We start from the raw sequence: 19,788 nt of genomic DNA, 5'->3' as shown, positions 1-19,788 counted from the left end.
TTCTCGCGAGTTCTCACAAAGAGAAACAATTTTTTTCCTGGTCGGTGTCAATGGTGGCAACCCAAATTTCCTAAATTGAAAAGCGGCAATATAAATTACTAAAAATAAAACGAAGAACACCATAAGTTTTGTTTTATGATGGTCCGCAACCGATTAAAAACGCATTTTCGACTTTGCAAAACGCAAAATTTTAGATGCTACCGTACCAGGGCATTTTCCCTTAGGATTCTTTTCTTTACTTTCTCCACATTGGTACGTGTAGTACTGCCGTAGGTGTTGTACGAACAGCTCAGATTTGACAAATTAACAAAAATACGAATCAAAACAAAATATAATCGGGCACTTTACCACGAATTTTAGTGTTCACGGATTGTCATCATATTTTCTGAGTAGTATTGCTTTTATTCCGTCAACACAGACGCAGATTTAAATGATCCCAATAAAATTAATAATAAACCATGGCGATGAATATGTATTTTTGATTTACTAATATAATTTAAATATATTTTTAATAAGTACTAAATCACTTTCCAAATTACTTTCTAAATATTTATAGCAGATAGTAGGATTTTTCTAACGGTTATATATATTATAACAAATTCGAAAGATCGTAAAAAATATATATCAAAACTAAGTATATATAATCGGGCAATATATTCTCACATTAGTATGTTCACAGATTGACATTGAATTTTTTGTATTTTAGTGAAGTAATGCTTTCATATTGTCGTAATTCGACGCAACCGCGAATTATCATGAACACAATTAAGTTAAAATAGGAATACATCTTAATTTCTCGTCGTTGTCATGGATTGAATATTGTGCGACAGAAAAGGCCATTGTTGAAATTCGTTAAAATTCTGTTGTGTTCGGTTTAATTGCCTGTTCACACGGAGTATACGGTTGCAATAAACGCACCTTGAGTCCGCAAAGGGTTTCGCCGGTGAGAAATTAGTCCGCGACCAAAAAAGGTTGGGAAACGCTGTTCTAAACCATTGATTCGCCACCCTTTTTGATATATTTTTATTTTGTCTATTACTTTTTCCTATTCATGGAAACTCCCACATTTGACAAAAATGCAGCATGCGCTTTGGATATTACATGGTTTGAATAGTTGAAAATTAATGAAAAAATATGCACGTATTGCAGTTACCATAGAAATAAAACAATATTGGTAAAATTACATTAATCTTCTATTTGGGACGAAACTCCTCGTTTAGGAAACACTGGTCTAAAACATTGTACACTCATATTTAAACTAGTTTTTTTGAGTGACTCAGAACTTCTTCTATTTCTGGAAAATTAACAAAATTAATCTTATCCCGTGGAAGTTTTCTTGTCTAATTAATTATTAGTGGACAAGTAAATTATTATTTCTTGAATTTCTTCGGTATTAAAAATAAAATGTATTAGCAATAAATTATAGCAACAATCAAGGCTGTGGATTCGGAGTTATGGTTTGAAATGAATGTTGCTACCGGGCCTCAGTTAGTAATCAGTAGTTTATTTCTCCCGCTTGCTTGGATACGCACTAGACATAATCATAGTAATAGAACCATGGAAAAAATGAAAAACGTTGGATTGCAAAAAGTGATTTTATATCTTTTATTAAAGAAATCTATTCTTTAATTTTCAGAAACCAGCATTACCGGGGCTGCGGTTCAAGATATGAGCATAGAAAGTGCAAAAGATGTTTCGGTGATCTCTGAGCATACAGAAATAGCGTCGAAAAAGATAACTGTTCAAACAGTGGAGGCAAATGTGTCGGCAACCGAAGCTCATATCTCTGCAGAGACTTTGCAACAAACCAACATCATAACTGGTAGGAATCTTCAAAGTTTTCTATATGTTTTCAAAAGAAGAATGTAGACAAACATTTACTCTGATTTTGCAATGGGAATCAAATTTGTCGTGAACAAGGTCATTAAATTCAATCTTAAATTTGGTATTCGGTAAATGTTCATGACAAAAGCATATATCTAGGTATTCAACCAAGCTTTCGCCCAATAGCGCTCATATCCACAGCTGTCTGAAAATGGTTAGTCAAATGTAACTGACAACGTCACAGCTATCTTTTACTTTTCAGAGCAATTTATTTAAAATGACTGAGACAGTTGCTAAAGATAGAATCAATCTCAACTCCAAGGCCAGCGTTCATGAATTTCATACACCCTTTGACAATATGTCAAATATAATAACTCAAGATATTAGTTCAATGTATTGAATAAATATAAAACTTACTTTTCTAGAAACCAACATAGCCGATGCTGTTGTTGGGGAGATGAAGGCAGAAAACATTCATGTCGAAAATATAGTTGTGCAATACGTTCTATCCGGTATGTTAGATTCATTTATTTCATAAGGTCTGAATCATTTATTCTACAAATTTTGTGTAGGATTATGCTGTCATTGGTATAGTACAGAGGTCGGCAACCTCTGGCACGCATGCCACAATTGGAGAACAAGAGAATTTCTCATGGCACGCCAAGTGATTTGAGGCAGATTCAGATATTTATTTCGTAGTGCGACAAATATTCTACATTTGAACAAAGAATAACCATTCGACAAATTCATTGAAAAAACATGCAATATTTAACTGCAATCGACGAAAGGCTGAAATCTATAAGCGAAATTAGTGTAGTTTACCGTGTGCGGTGCAGTGTTGCCACATTCCGCTACTTTCGGAAAAACAATGAATAGATTAGAGGCCAAAATTTATGCGGTCCCGCGTTGCCAGATTTGGCTACCTTCGAAAACGCTTCGCTAATTAAAACTACTCGTTTCACTAGCTGTGTTTTTTTATACTAATGTTGGATTACTTTTTGCCCTTTAAAAACCGTGAAATATTGAATATTATTTTTTCGAATCATACTTTGAGGCAATTCTTACATCTCTTTGCTAAAATCGTCGATTGTTTTTGTCATCGCGATATGTTAATTAGACCGTAAACACATTTAAGTTTGTGTTTATTCTCCCTGAATCACAAAAATTATTTCACAACACCCATAATATTGACTTTCTATTTGCACTCAGAATTGTGCTGAGAGTTACTATACACTCATCGGCGGTGAGATGCCTGAGTCAAATAAAGAAGTGAATCGCTGACGCAAATTTTTTGATTTAGAAGCGGCATTAAAAAATACCCAAAAAAAAAAAACGTAAACAATTTGTTGTAGGTCTACGTGAGATTAAAAACGCTTCTCTGGGCATTGTGAATTGCAAAAATTCTTGTGTCTAGGGAACACATAGAATTGGGCGGCTTTGAGAATCATAACGTCACCAGGATCGCAACACAGTTAATTGTGCGTGGATTTTTTATGTTATACTTTAAATTGCCGTCGGAAATATTCATGCTAATATTATATGATACATACTATTAAAGTATATTGAACTCATTTTTGTTGTACTAAAATAAATTTTACTCCGTGAGATTTTATATTAGACCTAGGGATTTTTCTAACGGTTTTATCTCAAAAATATTCTGAGTGACAGCATTTCTATGGAGCGGAGTCATTGTTGCAAGTACAGCTCAGATTTGCCGAATTGTCAAAATGGCAAAAATACGGATCAGAACTAGATATAACCTGGAAGTTTACCAAACCTTTTTAAGACACATAGATTTTCATGGTATTTTAGGGTAGTGAGGCATGTATTTTGTCGACGCAACCCCAGGTTAAATTGTAGACAAGTAAATTATAATAAAGCAAGACATTTGAAATATGACCATATCGGTCATTGATTGATTACTTTGCACACCAAATAATAATTATTATCCGTTGAAAAAGTCGTTCCGAGGAGATTTCGAGGCAATAAATATATAATAATAATTGGCTAACTAATCGCAAACCTAAATTGGGCTGGTAATCAGACAAGAAACCGTGGTTTGCCATACGATTGATCCGTTTTATCAGCTTTCCTCTCCCCAGTATAACCTTGTAAAATTTTAAAACAGAGGTGGTGAAGTTCCAATTTTAGAGAATATATAAATCAATATTAAATGTTTGTTCATATTTTTTGTAGGACAAGCTGAGGCATCAGTCGGCTCCTTAGCGCCATCAACATCTGGATGGATCCATCAGGCACAGCAGACCCCGGTTCGGTCAATGGCAGCAGCAAATGATGCCGGGCAGGCAGTCACCGTTCGGAAGGAAATAAATATTTCAGGTGATTAAGAGCAGTGATTCCCAACAGCCGGTCGGCAAAGCTTTTCTTCAGGTCCGCAAGAAATTTCGTTGTTTTGTTGTTTTCATGACACGTCTCAATCGGTTCACTGAAGACGAGGTTGCGTTGGTTCATTACGCAATTTCTCTTCCGACGTAATATTGCGACGTCTTTCGGCTCTGATTCATCGCGAATGCGCTCCATCAGACTTTGCAAGATTCAGAAACCTGAAAGTTGGCACGCGTGCTTTTTATTGTTCTGCGTGCATTTTCTGATTAATCGGACCATCCATAAAAAACGTTAGGCATATTTATTTGTTTAAACCACAAAACAGTCAAGAACAGTATAATATTTCAGTAAGATATGAAGTTATTGCGACCGTGCAGGTGGTCACGAACCAGTCAAAAAAGCATGGGTCGCAGAAATCATTTCCAGTATTTTGAGCAGACAGTAGGATTTTCAGCCTGTTCCCAAGTTACCGACGACTTTGTCATGGTAATGTAAATTAATTTTGTTTGAGGCGTCGATCAACTGCAGAGGGATTAATATGATGAACCAGATGAAATAGGAAAGGCTTTATTGAAGTTGTAATACTCCTTTACAGTTCAGATTTAAAAAAGAATCACTGTCACAATTTTGGATATCTCTTGATAACGAATACGCATCTCTAAGTAATCGAGCAATCAAACTATTGTATATTTTCAACCAGTTACTGCGTTATGCAAAAAAAATTTTCATCGCCAGATTTAATTAAAAAAAAGCGAAGAAATTGGCTGCACGCCGCTGTAAGGCTACATGTTGCAGAAACTCCTTTGGGGCCTCGTTTGCAATTCTAAATTGGAAACGAAACAGCAGCAAAATTGTCACTAGAGTCAATTGTGTTTGTACATGATTTGGCGTGTACATTTTTTCATGTGAGATAGTTTATGCGTGCCCTTCTTACGCATAATGGGTGCACAGCACCTCATTTCAATACCCAAATATATGGTATTATTTAATGTTCAATTTTTGGCCGGCACATTATTTGATAGTTTTTCTTCGTTTGGAATGTTTTTGAGTGTCCTTTTTTGTCTAGAGGCATATTGAGTGCCAGAAATTGCAATATATTGCGCAAATGTATGTTATTCTTTTCTGTTGCGGTCATTTCAATTTTTTTGCTTGTGCGCGAGTACATTTAGTTTAATTTTACCGGTCTGCCATGGTAGAAAGGTTGAGAACTACTGATTTAGAGCATGGATGCATTTTGCTTTTCAAATTGAAATTTCTAATGTATTGAAGTTTTCTCTTTTCAATTTGGTGAGATCAGTTACCACGATTCCATAGTGTAGTGTAATCCTGTCAAATTTCAAAACAGAGATGGTGAAGTTCCAATTTTAGAGAGTATATGAATCAATAATAAATTTTTGTTTATATTTTTTGTAGGACAAGCTGAGGCATCAGCCGACTCTTTAGCGCCATCAACATCGGGATGGATTGGTCAGGCACAGCAGACCCCAGTTCAGTCAAAGGCAGCAGCAGATGATGCCGGGCAGGCAGTAACCGTTCGGGAGGATAAAAAGATTTCAGGTGATTTAAAAAGCATGAATGCATTTTGCTTTGTCAAATTGAAATTTCTACTGTATTAAAGTTTTCTTCTTTCAATTTGGTCAGATCAGTTACCTGAAATTGTAAATTTTTAGTGATGTGAGGCCTGCGGTACACGATTGCGTCGCGTTGTTGCATATGGCGTTACAGTGCTCTAACCGATAACTTGCGCGAAGCAAACAACGCATGTTATAAGATCAATAATTTTTGTGCAATCTACTGCTAGAAAACCTATGCACAGGGCATAGTTTCACCCAGTCAGTTATTTGTATCTGGCCCTCCAGAAGTATATGAACCAAGATGGCGGACACCGAAACGTAGCATGTGTACCAGATTAAGTTTATACCATAATTTTATTCCAATTTTCCCTATTTTAGTTCTATGGGCTAACCAAGTGACTCCCATAGTATTTATACTTGAAATTATGGCCCAACCTGGTTCACATACTATTCTCCGGTATCCGCCATCTTGGTTCACATACTTAGGGAGTACGGGCCCTCCTGCATTAAAGGTTGCAATCCGCTGGCTTAGCCTATGTGAAATTATCATTCGGGTTCACTGAGTCACAGTTGCTTCGTTCTCTACAGTCCTATAAATTCCACTATAAACGCATTAGCAACATCAAATAAAATTTCGTTATTTTTCATCTAGGTTCAGGAAAATCATCTTCTAAAAACTTCTTCCAAAAACGTGAGTCTGGCTTTAGTTTTGTATTTACTTTGTGTGTGATAAAAACTATTGATGTAGGACTTGATCAAATCTCACTTGTGGATCGTGGACTCCCTACATAGGGTGATTGGATATCCCGATGCCAATGCTTTTGAAGCCTGGGGCTCCATTTGCGAAACTTCTTTATCGTTTAACGCAGGGGTTCTCATCCTTTTTGCTGTCAAGTATCCCCCCGCGAGTCACGAAACAATTAACGCGAACCCCCGTAAACAGGCATCGAACGAAGTTGTGACATATTGCCTAACAATTTGTTGCAACAACAATTTATTGACCATATGTAACTAAATCAAATTTTCGCGTTGATATTATTGCCCTTGTCGTCTGCCTAACTAATGAATTCCTAAAATCTTTCCTAAGTTTTAATAAGCATAATTACTTTCTCCAATACTCACAGCACGCAGTCTTAAAGATTTCAGTTTGTCTTTGTGTGCGAAGCCGTTATTTTCACATTGTTGCGTCACAATCACAACAATCACGCATTTTCCTCTGGTAGTAATAAAACATATTAAAAACAGCAACAAACAAAAAATCGATTGCCTTCCCTGTACCCCTGGAAATCTTGTCGTGAACCCCTGGGGGTTTGCGAACCCCAGGTTGAGAACCTCTGGTTTAACGTGTTAGTAAAGCACCAACTCTCTCGAAAAGGCAAAAAATGACATTTTACGTAGAATTGGTAGTCGCCAAAGTACTATAACACTCTGGAGTGCTTGTAAACTAACGAGGCTAAATCTTCCTCGTTACTAGTTCAGCTTGCTCTAAATGTAGATTCAAGTAAAAATAGTCTTGCTGCGGTGTTAGCATACTTCATGAAAAATCGGCACAATATCAAAAGTCCCTCAAAGCTTAACTTGGGTAAGAGTGACAGTAGTCTAGTATCTGTAGAGTAGCTGTTAACCCAACCATATATGTCTATTCTGATGGTACCATTTACAATTCACTGGAGTACAGCTACAGGTATCGGCTCACATCCACATCCAATACACAGACTCAATGAAGCAATAGATACCGGTACTAACATTCAATATCGAATTACAAGTAGTACTTCAGCATTTATTTTATGCATCTATAGATTACTGCTATATGACCCAAATTCTAAAACACAGGCTGCAGAAAATGTAAGGCATAGAAAGCCTACGGGTCGTCGCAAAATATGCTTGTTTTGATACGGCCGAGTGAGACGGTGATTTTGTTCAACGACTATTGTGCGTAAGATTTCGAGAGAACAAACCTAACCGTGCGTCAAGTGTTTACGAGATATTTCTTGAAAAGAATTAAACGAGATTTTGCTGTTGCATTTTTGAAAGACAAGGTTACGTTCTCGTAAACCCGGCCTTTTACGAAGTTTGGCGAAAGGGGCCCCAGGTTGCGCTGCTCAAAAGATGCGTATTATCACTGTATCTGCCTAAGATGTTCCATTTCCTGTTGTGTTACAAACAGTACCGGTACATCCGTACGGGTTTCTGAAATACTGAAAAAAAAAATACACAAACGAGGATGAAGCAGTACTTATCAGTTGGCTCAGTCTATACTAATGTAAACAAACTTAAATATAATCACTACACCACACAATAAATACCTAACGACCAAATATAAAAACACTAACGAATATAATAAACAAACCACCTCTGCCGGCACCTTAACACCCGACAGAAAAACAAATACAAACTAATGTATACAAATAAATACTAGTGCACTAGTGCAACTTAGAATATAAAATTCCGCATATAAACTTACCTGACATTGTGTTCTCAAGAGCCGTCAAGCAGCAACTTGAACTTAGAATCACAATAACTAGACTGAATAATTTAACGATACTACAATGAACAATGTGAGAAATATCAATGACACACTGTTTATAAATAGTACAAATAAATATAAATACAAATAATTATCACTCAAAACATAAGTCGCTCATTGGCTATAAATCCTAAGACAACACTCTCAGGCCGATGTAAAAACACCATCAGAAACTTCAAGCATTCTGCAGTATGCGGTCCGCTGGCGTCACTTTGACAAAGTGTTTGTTGTGCAGTAACCACTCGATAAGCTGGTTCATAGCGCCAACTAGCGAAAGAAAATGAATGTACATCAAGATATTGGAGATTACAAACCAACTTACGTGTAACCGATTGTTATTTTCAAATTAATTGAAGACCAATTTCGAACATTTTCAAACAATCATTTAGTTATTATTAGATATGAACATAAATATGTCGAGATATGATATATGATTAAAATTACACCAGGGGTCACCAACCTTTATGAAGCCGAAGGGCTACTTACTGGGTACCGAACTTAGGGCTACCAGTTAGCTAATTCGACTGATTAGGTTTTTAACTATTACTATTAACGGTATTTAGCTATGGGGAGACACTGATAATATTAAAGATTTTTTATGAAATTATCAACAGCTATTACAACATAGAAAATAAATCAATAACACTTTTATTTTCATATTCGATTGTTTTTAAATTAAACGTTTTAAAATGAACATCCGGGGATATCACTATGTGTCTGCAATTATAACAAACATTCTGTACAAGCCTAAGATATAATGGAATTCAAATGTTACAGTTAACAAACACATTTACCAAATTGTAAATATCTTTGTTTCAAATAGTGAATGGTCGCTTACGACTTCCTCCACCATCAGGTCCATTCATTAAAAAAAAGCCTAACTCAGTGGTTCTTAAACTGGGGGGCGCGCCCCCCTAGGGGGGCGCGAGATGCTCTCAGGGGGGGCGCGAGAGGTCACAAGATGGAATCGGAAATTTACATGAAACGGCTCCTGAAACGGTCTCCGCGTTCGTTAAAAATACCGGCTTTTTCGTGTTATAATAAATTTTTCTGTCTCGTAATAACTACAATAATTCAAGATGTCTCTCTATTTTAAGTCATTTGTGTTCAAGGTAACTCGCGGTTGCGGCGACTTCGACAAAATAAACTCATTACCTATCTAAAATACCACGCCAATCCGCGGACATAATAAAGTGTGATCAACTGCCCGATTATATTTAGTTTTTATATTTATTGCACTCGTTGTCGTCATTAGAAAGAGCTGGTATAATATTCCAGAAAGTATATTTAATTTAGTACAATTAAAATACATGTAAAGTATATATATTAGTAGATGAAAAATACATATTCATCGAAACGAAACCCACGCTGTACGGCTTTTGAGTCAGTCCTCGAGATTACGGCAGTCGTTAAAAGAGCCGACTTTTTCAACGGATATGTAATGGTTTTTCTGTTGAATAAAATATTCAATCCATGATTGATATACTTATTTAAAATGGTTGCTTTATTTGTTTTGATTTTTATTCTTGCCAATTTTACCAATATGAGCTGTCCCTGCAACTCTTACTCCGCTCTATCGCAATGCCGACACTCGATTAATTTCAAGATATCACAGTTACAGATATTCCAGAGTCTGCGATCCCAAGGAGTAAAAATTTATATCAAGTCTGTGGTTTTAGAAAACTACTGGTGTGCCGCACGCACAAGGAATTTATGAGATTTTCAATGTCCAAGAAAGTGTTTTTAATCTGTCGCGGTCCACCCCAAAACAAAACTCATGGCGTTTTCCGTTTTATTTTTAGTAAATTTTAAGTTACGGGTTCACTTTTTTATTCTATCGTTAGCATCTCGTCGCTGATGATTATAATAAAAACTAACTCGTTTTCCTCAGAGGTGTTATGGTTCCATTCGAGAACAAAAAAAGTAATTATAATCGTCTTCGCGGCTCAAGAATATGTCGAGGGAAATTTCGGATTTAGGAAGAATAAACACCGAAATCAAGATTTTTAGGGCTTAAATAACACGCCACGCTGACGTAAACAATGGAGATTTGAACAAAATGCAATCGCAAACGCCTTAGCGACAACAATTGATTGAAATTTTACGTGTCTTATGTAAACGTTTAAGCAGAAAAAACATTAAAGCATAGGTTTATTGCTTGTTTAGTTTTACTTAATAATTAGATTGACTTTGCCAAGTATTGAAAACTGAGCGGAAAAACGAGAAAGTATGATGACCAACCACTATTTGGCTTTATACATACGACAGTGAATGGCGAAGATGTACTCCGAAGCGTTTTATGCCTAAACAATCTGAGCAATGACGCTATGAGACCAACACTCTGTTATAGCGCCATCCTAATATATAACAACTTGTCCATCACAAAAGCATTTTTTCAAAGCAAAAAGAGGGGGGGCGCGAAGTATGTAAAATTTTTCAAAGGGGGGCGCGGCTCAAAAAGTTTAAGAACCACTGCGCTAGATCCAATATCATCAGTTATATATGGTCCTAGCTTGATCCGTTATACTAACTAACTAATCTCATGCCTGACATGGCTCGCCATATAACTGAGTAATCAAAATCATGTAAAGTATAAATAAGATTTGAATCATCAAGTGCTTTGTCTGGTCTCGTGCCTTAAAAGTTCATCAGGTCAACGGCTTATTGTTTTTGTATCATCGTAGTATGGTTTCTTCTGATTGCAACCTTATCAATTGTAATTGAATAAAGGTATTGGTATTTGATAAGGTACAACGCCATGTACAAAATCTCTGATTGCAGTGAGACAACGACTAGCTATTTATCATTTGCTGGCTCATCTGTTATTCTACGTAAAATTGCAAAATTATGAAATTCAGACAAACGATGCAGAATGTTCTTTAAACAGCCAAATGAATTCCAACTCTAGCACACTGACTCTTCTTTCCTTCTTAAATAAAGTTCATGAAGGACTTCTCAAAAAATCTGCAAAAAGTTTGAAGAAGACATTTTATTTGTTTTTATTCTTTGTTATTCCCAATCGCATCAGAAAGATAAAAATTGGAATGCCGAATACCTGGCCAATGCGCAAAATTTGATGGCATGTCGTATCGCAAAAATATCAAAACTCCACAGTATATTCCAAAAATTCTTCATTAAATTTTTAAAACTCTTCATTCCATTTTACACAACACCCCGTTTATGCAGGTTTGCTCAGATGCAAATATTAAACATCTGGAGCGTCATGGTGAACAAAACAATAAAGCAATATTTGTCGTATACTCAACTCATTCCATTTACAACTATTTTCAGGAAAGCAAGTGGCTAAATTTAAAAAAATAGTCAATCGCGATGCATATTGGAAGTCAAAGGATTCGATTACTGGATTGTACAAGGATCAAAGGCTGGTTGAACCTGAGTTTGAAACAAATCCACGTATTAGGGAATTGTCGCATTTTTTCGGAGGTGAAATGGCGCTGAAAACAAAAGAATATTGTAAAGATGCCGAATTTAGTGCTTTGGTGGATAACATTAGCGAAGGGAAATTTGTTACTATGGAGCAATTGATCCAAAGTTTCCATTCACAGAAAAATAGGCTCATTGCAATCGTCGGGCAGGCCGGTAGTGGAAAAACAACATTTACAAAGCGCTTGGTCCATGCTTCGTGTAAAAATTCATCAAAAATAATTTTCAAAAAATGGTTTAAAAAAAGTTTTACTTTTGAGATTATTTATTTTGTCAACATTCGCGATCTCCTTGAATCGGATTCAATTACTGCAATGGAATTGCTTTTCGGTAATATCACTGATTTGAGTGAGGAAAGCCAAAAATATGGATATGAGTGGATCATTGAAAATCAGGAAAAGGTCATTTTTTTCTTTGATGGATTGGATCAGGCGACTTGGTCTCCTGGCGGACATCATCCCAAGATAAATCACAACGAAAAATCCAGTACACCGACGGTGATGTACAACGTTATCATTGGTCATCTTTTTCCCAGAGTTAAAATTGTCATCTCCTCTCGCGAGCATAGCATAGCTGCTCTCACTGTTGATCTTCGACCCCAGCTAATCTATGCTTTAGTAGGTTTGAGCCCAGATGACGTCAAGAGGTTATTCATCGCACTCCTTGGTGATATCGGCCAACAGCAATGGAATCGGATGTGTTCAACCTCTCCTGCAATTATTCCTCTGTCTTCGGTCCCAGTATTTTTAGTATACAACGCCATTGTTCAGAAGTTCAACCCGGAAAATCCACCAGATACCATGACAGGAGTTATGTTGGAGATCCTTGATATTCTTCTGAAATCCCAGCATGTCAGAGATAAGCAGGTTCTGCACAAGTTGAAAGAAATGGCTTTCCGAGCAATGAGCGAAGGTCGAGTCGTTTTTACAGAAGACGAATTACTGAAGTTTGGAATAGATCCAGATTCGATTCAAGACCTGGTTATCAAAGTTCCAGGCCGCACAAGGGCGAGTCATTGCCTGCTTGAAGGAACCCAACAAATATATTTCTCGCACCAAGTAATTGAAGAAAACCTTGCCGCCATGTTCGTATCAGAAATGGGAGTGGGAGAATTTGAAGAATTCGTGAACGAGTTCATTCATCAAGATCATTGGTCGGTTGTTCGCAAATTCTTGTGCGGAATTCTTCTCAACCCAGCTTTGGCAATAGACTGGCCTTCACAAATGCTTCAAAGTAAGATGTTGTTGCATTTAACCATTAGTACAAAGCTGGATTTGGTCTCTTATAAAACTAATTTCCCAATTAAAGGCTTTTTTAGTTTCTAGCCTCCGTCTCTTGCATGTCAAATATTGGCACTCGTGTCACGTAATTGCACTTATGCAAAATGTCTTTAAAATTTGCTTAAAAATACTTTGAAATTTTCATAATGCTTGTTCTAACACACATGTTCTTCTTCACATTCAACCTCAAACAAGCGGCGCAAACTCCAAAAGTCACTTAAACATAAGAGCAGTGCTTCTCAACCTTTTTCATATCGCGGCCCACTTTTATTAATGTTTTTTTTAAGGCTAAATTAGGTCAAGGCAGGATTGTTCAAAACGAATCGAATATTTGAATGTATTCAAATATCAAAGTCAGTTCGAAGTATTCGAATATATTTTCGCAAATTTTCGAATATTAGTCACTTTTCGTTGGCAGATAGGTGTTTCCTATTCGAGGGAAATTTCCAAACAATTTTCTGCATTTTCACGTATTGTAATAATGATATAACATAATCGGAACATTGATCGTTACCTTCTTTGTGAGATGGCGTGCATATGGTTGCTACACCTTTGCATGGTGGGCATTGTCGCTATTCCTGGCAAGGCTTCTTGTTTACGCATTGATTTCCAGTACGTCCAAATAGTGGAAATTATGTAAAGCCTTAATTGTTACGATACCCAAAAATAGTTTATACTTTTTCCCGCTTTTTGGCATATAATTTTGATAATGGTTGTAAAAAGTATCGAACTTTATAAGGATGATTTCTTGTTTCATAAAATATTCAAATTCATGACCGATGCCAGCTTTAAAATACCGTACCGTATATTAACTTAATTTTTTCCAACGTTGTTTTTGGTTGCGCCGACATAGGCAAGAAAGCTTACTTAAAATACTAAGCAATCTGCAGACATCAAATGTGTGGTAAACTGCTCCATTAAAATAATTTTTGTTCATGTTTTCATACTTACGGAAAAATAAATACATTACTATTTTCAAATACCACCATCGTATAAATAACATGGATGGTAACAGACGCATCCGATAGTTTTGTATGAGCGCCTTCATTAATGGAATCGACTGGGATCCTCATTAGAAAGTATGGCTATTCTATTAAAAAGTTGAAATAATCCAAATCCTATAACAAAATATATAGAAAAAAACTATCATTTGTCAACGAGTTCACAGCCCATTATGACATGCTTGACGGCCCACCAGACGGCCGCGGACCACGAAGCGCTGTGTAAGAGGATTTAAGGATATTTGCAGTGTACTTGAGCTTTTCAGCTAAATTTATGATAGGCGGTATATTTTAAACTATAATTTATGGTATTTTTGTTATTGCGCCACATTGTTGAAAAAACTATTGGCTGCCCAGTTGTCAAAATAGAAAAAGTCCTGCAATGCGTTTGTAATTGAATAACAAAATGCCGAACCTGTGAATTAGTGCTACTTGACGTCAATTTGCCTCATGAAGATTGTGTACTGCGTTAGGTCTGATAGTTTCGAACGAGACCAAATCCTGATTTGTACGAAAAGAACATGCATTTTAAACATGTTTTCAGTATTGGTGGAAAAATAAATTACTGATTACTTTTATTGGAAGTATTAAATTAAATAATGGTATTTGAAATTCCCTATTTTTTACAATTTAAGAAGAAAAACTTCTGATTAATAAAATTTAACATTTTTATATTTGGTTTAATGTACCGGTATATTAATACTATGAATTCTTGACAGTGCATTCTTATTCAACATTCATTATTTCTCAATAAATCTTAGTTCAAAACTTATGGTTGTATTGTGTCAGTCAGGGGGTGGCAAGACATTCTCAATGCATGTTTTATAGTTAAAGATAAGAAAGCAAAAGAAGAAATACTGAGAGGTAGCTTGAACGAACAACTGAAGGAAACAAACGATTCAACCGCTTTGATGGAATTGTTCGGAGCTTTGTACGAGTCGAATGACGATGAATTGATTCGATCCCACGTTCGTGATATCGATTTCAAGGAAGCAACAATCAATCCCAGTGGAATGCTGGCAATATCGTCAGTTATGCGTCGAAGTGGAAATCTAAATCTTCTGCGTTTCTCCGAATGCAATCTCACCACAGAGCTATTTGATATCATGATGTCGAATCTGAAGGATTCCCAGCTCAAGGTTTGTTTACTTCAGTCTTTGCGATGATTTATCAACACCGCGTTATCCTCCATTGTTGCAATTGTTAATGGCCAAAATTACCTTGTTTGGCTCACTCTTGCCTTTATACTTACGCAGTTCACGCTTTTCATTTGATTCATTTACTTCTAATTGTAGAGAATTGCATAAAATATCTTTGACTGAAATCGTCATCACTTGTTATAATTGTTCACGCCAGGGGTGCACAACCTGCGGCTGTCGAAGATAATATGGGCAACCGTGCTGGTGTGTGTGTTACTGTTGAATGATTTATGTTTTATGTTGGCGCTTGACTTTTACGGGAAACCATAGCAGTACTTGTGTCTGTAATGAAAATATTTGATCACGATCATAAATAAATGACAGTTGTAAATATTTTTTTTATATTTGTTAAGCGGTATTTCGTCATTCCATATGAAATTGGATTTTTTTCGGCGTTTATGTAAAGAAGTTACTATTCGAGACCCTGCTCGCGAAGAAGCTTGTTAAAAAAGCTATCTTTTTTGGCAAATAATGATTTTTTTGGTTGCTAAAATTATTTAATCGATGACCAATACGAGAATTTGAAATGTCTTTTTTTATTGATTTATCTCTGTTAGACCTAATATTTCAATTGGGTCGACCTACAACATAACAACATCGATATTGTGCTATGGCTTCTAGCACCGAAATTCAATTGTTAAATTTTGGCTATGTCACAAAGTGAAGCCAGCAATTTTAAAAAAGCTTTGCGCTCTCAACGACCTTTAAATTATCTGATTCGATAACAAAAAATAATCAATAAGCGCTTTTATTTCTTAGATTTGTTTAAATTTCACCATTAAATGAACGTTTCAGACGCAAGTCAATAACAGATACTAATTCTATAATAAATAATAGCTCATAAATAATCTCGGTCTCATTGGCGGCCGTACATCTTTTACGAAAACATAATGCGGTCGTCGTTTAACGAGAAAAGTTTGTGCATCCCTGGTTCACGCCTTATTTTTATTTTCATAAAGAGTTTTATTCAGACACCTCATCAATTAACATTGCAATCGAATTAATACCGATGCTAGGACAACTCACCACTGGATGGCCATAATAAAATATATGGGACTGATGCAAATAAGTTGGATTCGTTTTGAATCCATCACATGGCATCGATTCATTTTTATAACAGCTTGATAAAATTATTTCAGTCTGTGATTAGCAAAACTGCAAAGTAGCTGTTCGTCAATGATTGCTGGTGTTGGAGTTTTATTTTTTTTAATTTCCTGCTGTCTACGATCATCGAATCATGGAAATAATTTTAATTGAAACTGCAAATCCTTTGAAAAAATAGAAAATATTATTATTGAAATCGATTGTTTCATCCCGTAGCGAGGAGTCATATCAAACATTTTATTTAGCAGCACTGAATTGAAAATTGCCGTTATGTATACATAGGTCAAGAAGTTTGTCCTGGGCAACAGATTCAATGCTGAATTATTTGCTTCTGTTGAAAAATTCACAGAATCTTACGTTGATGAAATGGTGTTGGAGAAATGCAAAGGAAATGATGAAGTTGGAATCATCAGTAGAAGCGTTATTTCTAAGAAAGTGAGTTGAAGTTACTAGATGCTTTGTCTCAGAGCGTTTACAGAATTGAAACAAGTTTGACTTGTTTGGCAAAACCTACCAGTTCTTGCTTGTATAAATGGGGGATATAATCAATAACGTTTGGACTAAACTTGGAAACAAAAATTATGATTCTATTTTACTCGTCTTACGGTTTGCCATATCCCAATGCTATCTCTTTACTTAAAGATAACTAATTGAACATATTATTTCAACTAATAACTAATTTGCATGATGTTTCATCTTTTAATGTTGGTCCCGTGGTTGGAGTAATAACACCCGATTAAAGTAGAGATGAAAGCATAAGAAGCAGTTGAGACTTGGTCTTCGCAAACCTTTGAATATGCGATTTGTAAACCTTATCAATATATATTGGGCATAATATATATAACAGTAGTGAAAACAATTTAATATAGGCAAAGTCTGGGGGATAGATCAAATCGATTTGTTTGCGAACTTTTTGTAAGGCGTTTCCTGCATTTATGCTTTGAATAAAATGAAGAATATGATAAGGAATCAAGGTTTCCGATCCAGCATTGACTACGCAATTTATCACACATGACAAGGCGTGGAAAGAAATTTTTCAATCGGGGGTTCTGAAATTTGTAATTGCCAAGTTAGACTGTAAAGTCCGGTATACACGACAGCATTATAACTCACCGAATCGAGACTCTGCGCACTGTGCGGTATGCGCAAATCGTGACGTCAGACCTGTCTTCCATACGTACCGGTACCGTACCCTATGGAACCATAATTTAATATTCAATGTTCAGGTAAAATCTGGTAAAAAAAATTGAATTGGTGAAAGCTGAACGGTTTGGAATAACCATCAACGATAAGATCACACTTGCCAACACAAAGTACCCCGCATATCATATCATTACCGTAGCAATGTACCATACCATACCGGTACTGGTGATATTACAAACCGTACGGTAACCAGGAGCCCTATTGGGACTGAACATCCACCGTTACTTTTGCTTGTCACATGAAATACAACCAGTTGTCTCAGAAAAACCACCAGAACGAGCAGAGCAAGACTGTCAGTACGGTGAACTGCGGTCAGAAAACGCTAGTCAAGCGTTCGCCAACTCAGACAAACGCAGCGCAACGCAACGCAGTCCACCGCAGACGAATAAAATGAAACAAACCAAAAAAAATACGCTGCGGTGAGTTCGCACACTGTGGTGTATACCGGCCTTTACAGCTAGGTGGTCTGGCCGGCAGTCGGAAAACGCGGGTTTCAATGAGAATTGTTGTTTTAAAAAGTGTTCAAAGCTACGAAAAATTGCTATGTGTAATACAGAAGAATATTTTTTACAAATCGAAACTGAATATGTCTAGATTTGCCAGGAACAAGGGCTACAAATAAAAATTGCGAACTGAATGAATCGCCTTATTCGGTCGCAATCACGTCACTTCTACTTTAGACCACAAGCGGCGTTTCGCGAATACCGGTACGGCATCAGTAAGACAGATTGGCGTTAGAAACAGCATAGCATGAAGCGGTGTCTTCTGAAAATGAGTAACAAACAGAGATCGATAGCTTCATTTTTTACAAGATCAGGAGTGAGCGATGACCAAGGACAGAAACCTACTTTCATAGTGAAAGACGATCTTTCAACATCCGTTGACAAGCCAAAGTTGAAATTTCAATTGTATATCGGTTATTACGATTATTTGACCAACCATTGCATTCCAGAAAAAGTTATTCTTGCGTTTATGCAGAGGAAAGCTCGACGTTTATAGGTTATATCGTAAATATACCCAATATATCGAATAGTTTTTGGTTCACAGCGCTTTATCCGCAATTCTTTTACGCACTCTATTCCCCATGTTATGCAATGCAAATAAACCTAACTTCATTGGTTGGTTTGAGGAAGCTTCATATCAGCCGGAGACGGAGCCATAAAGTTTGCTGCGCTTATTCGGCGCGTGGCAAGTCGCACCTATTAGCAGTCAAATTTTTTTTCACTTTCCAAAAAGGGGGGTTTCGAAACATTTTCATTTATTTTGTTTGAATTGAAGCCCGTTTCTTGTGACTGCTTTGTCAAATCACTAATTAAATATACAAAAAGTTTGATTCAGTCGTTTCGACTTTTTTACTATTTCAACTTGATTTTACTCAGGTTATCACAGTAAATGCTGAATAAACTTGATCTATCTTTATCCAGGTGTTTATCAACGAGGTAGATCTGTATGGTAACAAGATGTCAGAACAACTCAGCATTGAAACTGGAATCGTTTGTTCCAAGTATAATGTTGAATGTCTGCATCTGATCAATGCTAACTTGAGAGAGATTCATCTTCGTAATTTCTTGAAACATGTTGGGAATGGTAAAGTAAGTGATTAACATTGTAAAAATATAAAGCACAAACAATTGATTTGATTAATATAAAGACCAAAACATAACGATTTCGAACGATTCGGTTTATTTTGAATTGAACATCATACAGGCTGCAAGTCACTATTTACCTTATGTAGAACCGTAAACTTTATGTTCCGTGGACCCTTCATGAACCTTCTATGAAGTAACCGCAGCCCCCACAATTTTCGAACCGACAAACACAATAGGAGAACATAGCATAGAGCTATTAGGGACAACATTTAAATTAGTTGCCACTCCTCACGTACGCAAATAGCTGATTTATCTCATGTGAACAAGCGTAGAAAATCCATGACCGCATGAGTAAGTGGAGACGAAGGTGATAATGACTTTTAATGCAGTGGGGTTATGCTCACAACTACTTGTTTGTGTGCGATATATTCATGAATATGATATCAAAACTAAATTTTCGTTTTTTCCCTCTTTTTTAAACTACTACAAAAATGCAGATGTAAGGAAAAAATTTTAACATTTTTTTTTATACGGAAGGCTTAAATGGGATAAGTCTTTGTCGTATTTTTGCTGTTCAGCCATCTTGCTGCTAACAGAATGAATGTGAAACTTTCATGGAGCAGTGGTTCCCAACATTTTTTTCTGCGATTCCAATTTTTGTAAAACCAAATACTACAGATACTCGCGACCCTACAAC

At 36.3% G+C, this 19,788-nt stretch overlaps 1 protein-coding gene across 1 annotated transcript in view; it reads left to right on the top strand.

Annotated features, from left to right (window-relative positions):
- The first annotated feature begins 1,641 nt into the window (after positions 1-1,641).
- Positions 1,642-19,788, top strand: part of LOC120327802 (NACHT, LRR and PYD domains-containing protein 4C-like) — a 39,760-nt gene continuing 21,613 nt past the window's right edge. The window contains exons 1-9 of the mRNA XM_078114550.1: positions 1,642-1,822; positions 2,250-2,336; positions 4,021-4,164; positions 5,584-5,727; positions 6,397-6,435; positions 11,563-12,948; positions 14,825-15,135; positions 16,582-16,734; positions 18,927-19,094. Of these exons, the coding sequence (XP_077970676.1) occupies positions 1,669-1,822; positions 2,250-2,336; positions 4,021-4,164; positions 5,584-5,727; positions 6,397-6,435; positions 11,563-12,948; positions 14,825-15,135; positions 16,582-16,734; positions 18,927-19,094 (2,586 nt within the window). The 5' untranslated portion in view covers positions 1,642-1,668. The remainder of the gene's footprint in view (positions 1,823-2,249; positions 2,337-4,020; positions 4,165-5,583; positions 5,728-6,396; positions 6,436-11,562; positions 12,949-14,824; positions 15,136-16,581; positions 16,735-18,926; positions 19,095-19,788) is intronic.

This window comes from Styela clava, chromosome 7 (genome assembly GCF_964204865.1).
Source record: "Styela clava chromosome 7, kaStyClav1.hap1.2, whole genome shotgun sequence".
NCBI lineage: Eukaryota > Metazoa > Chordata > Ascidiacea > Stolidobranchia > Styelidae > Styela > Styela clava.
This window is presented reverse-complemented; position numbering and strand designations above follow the sequence as displayed.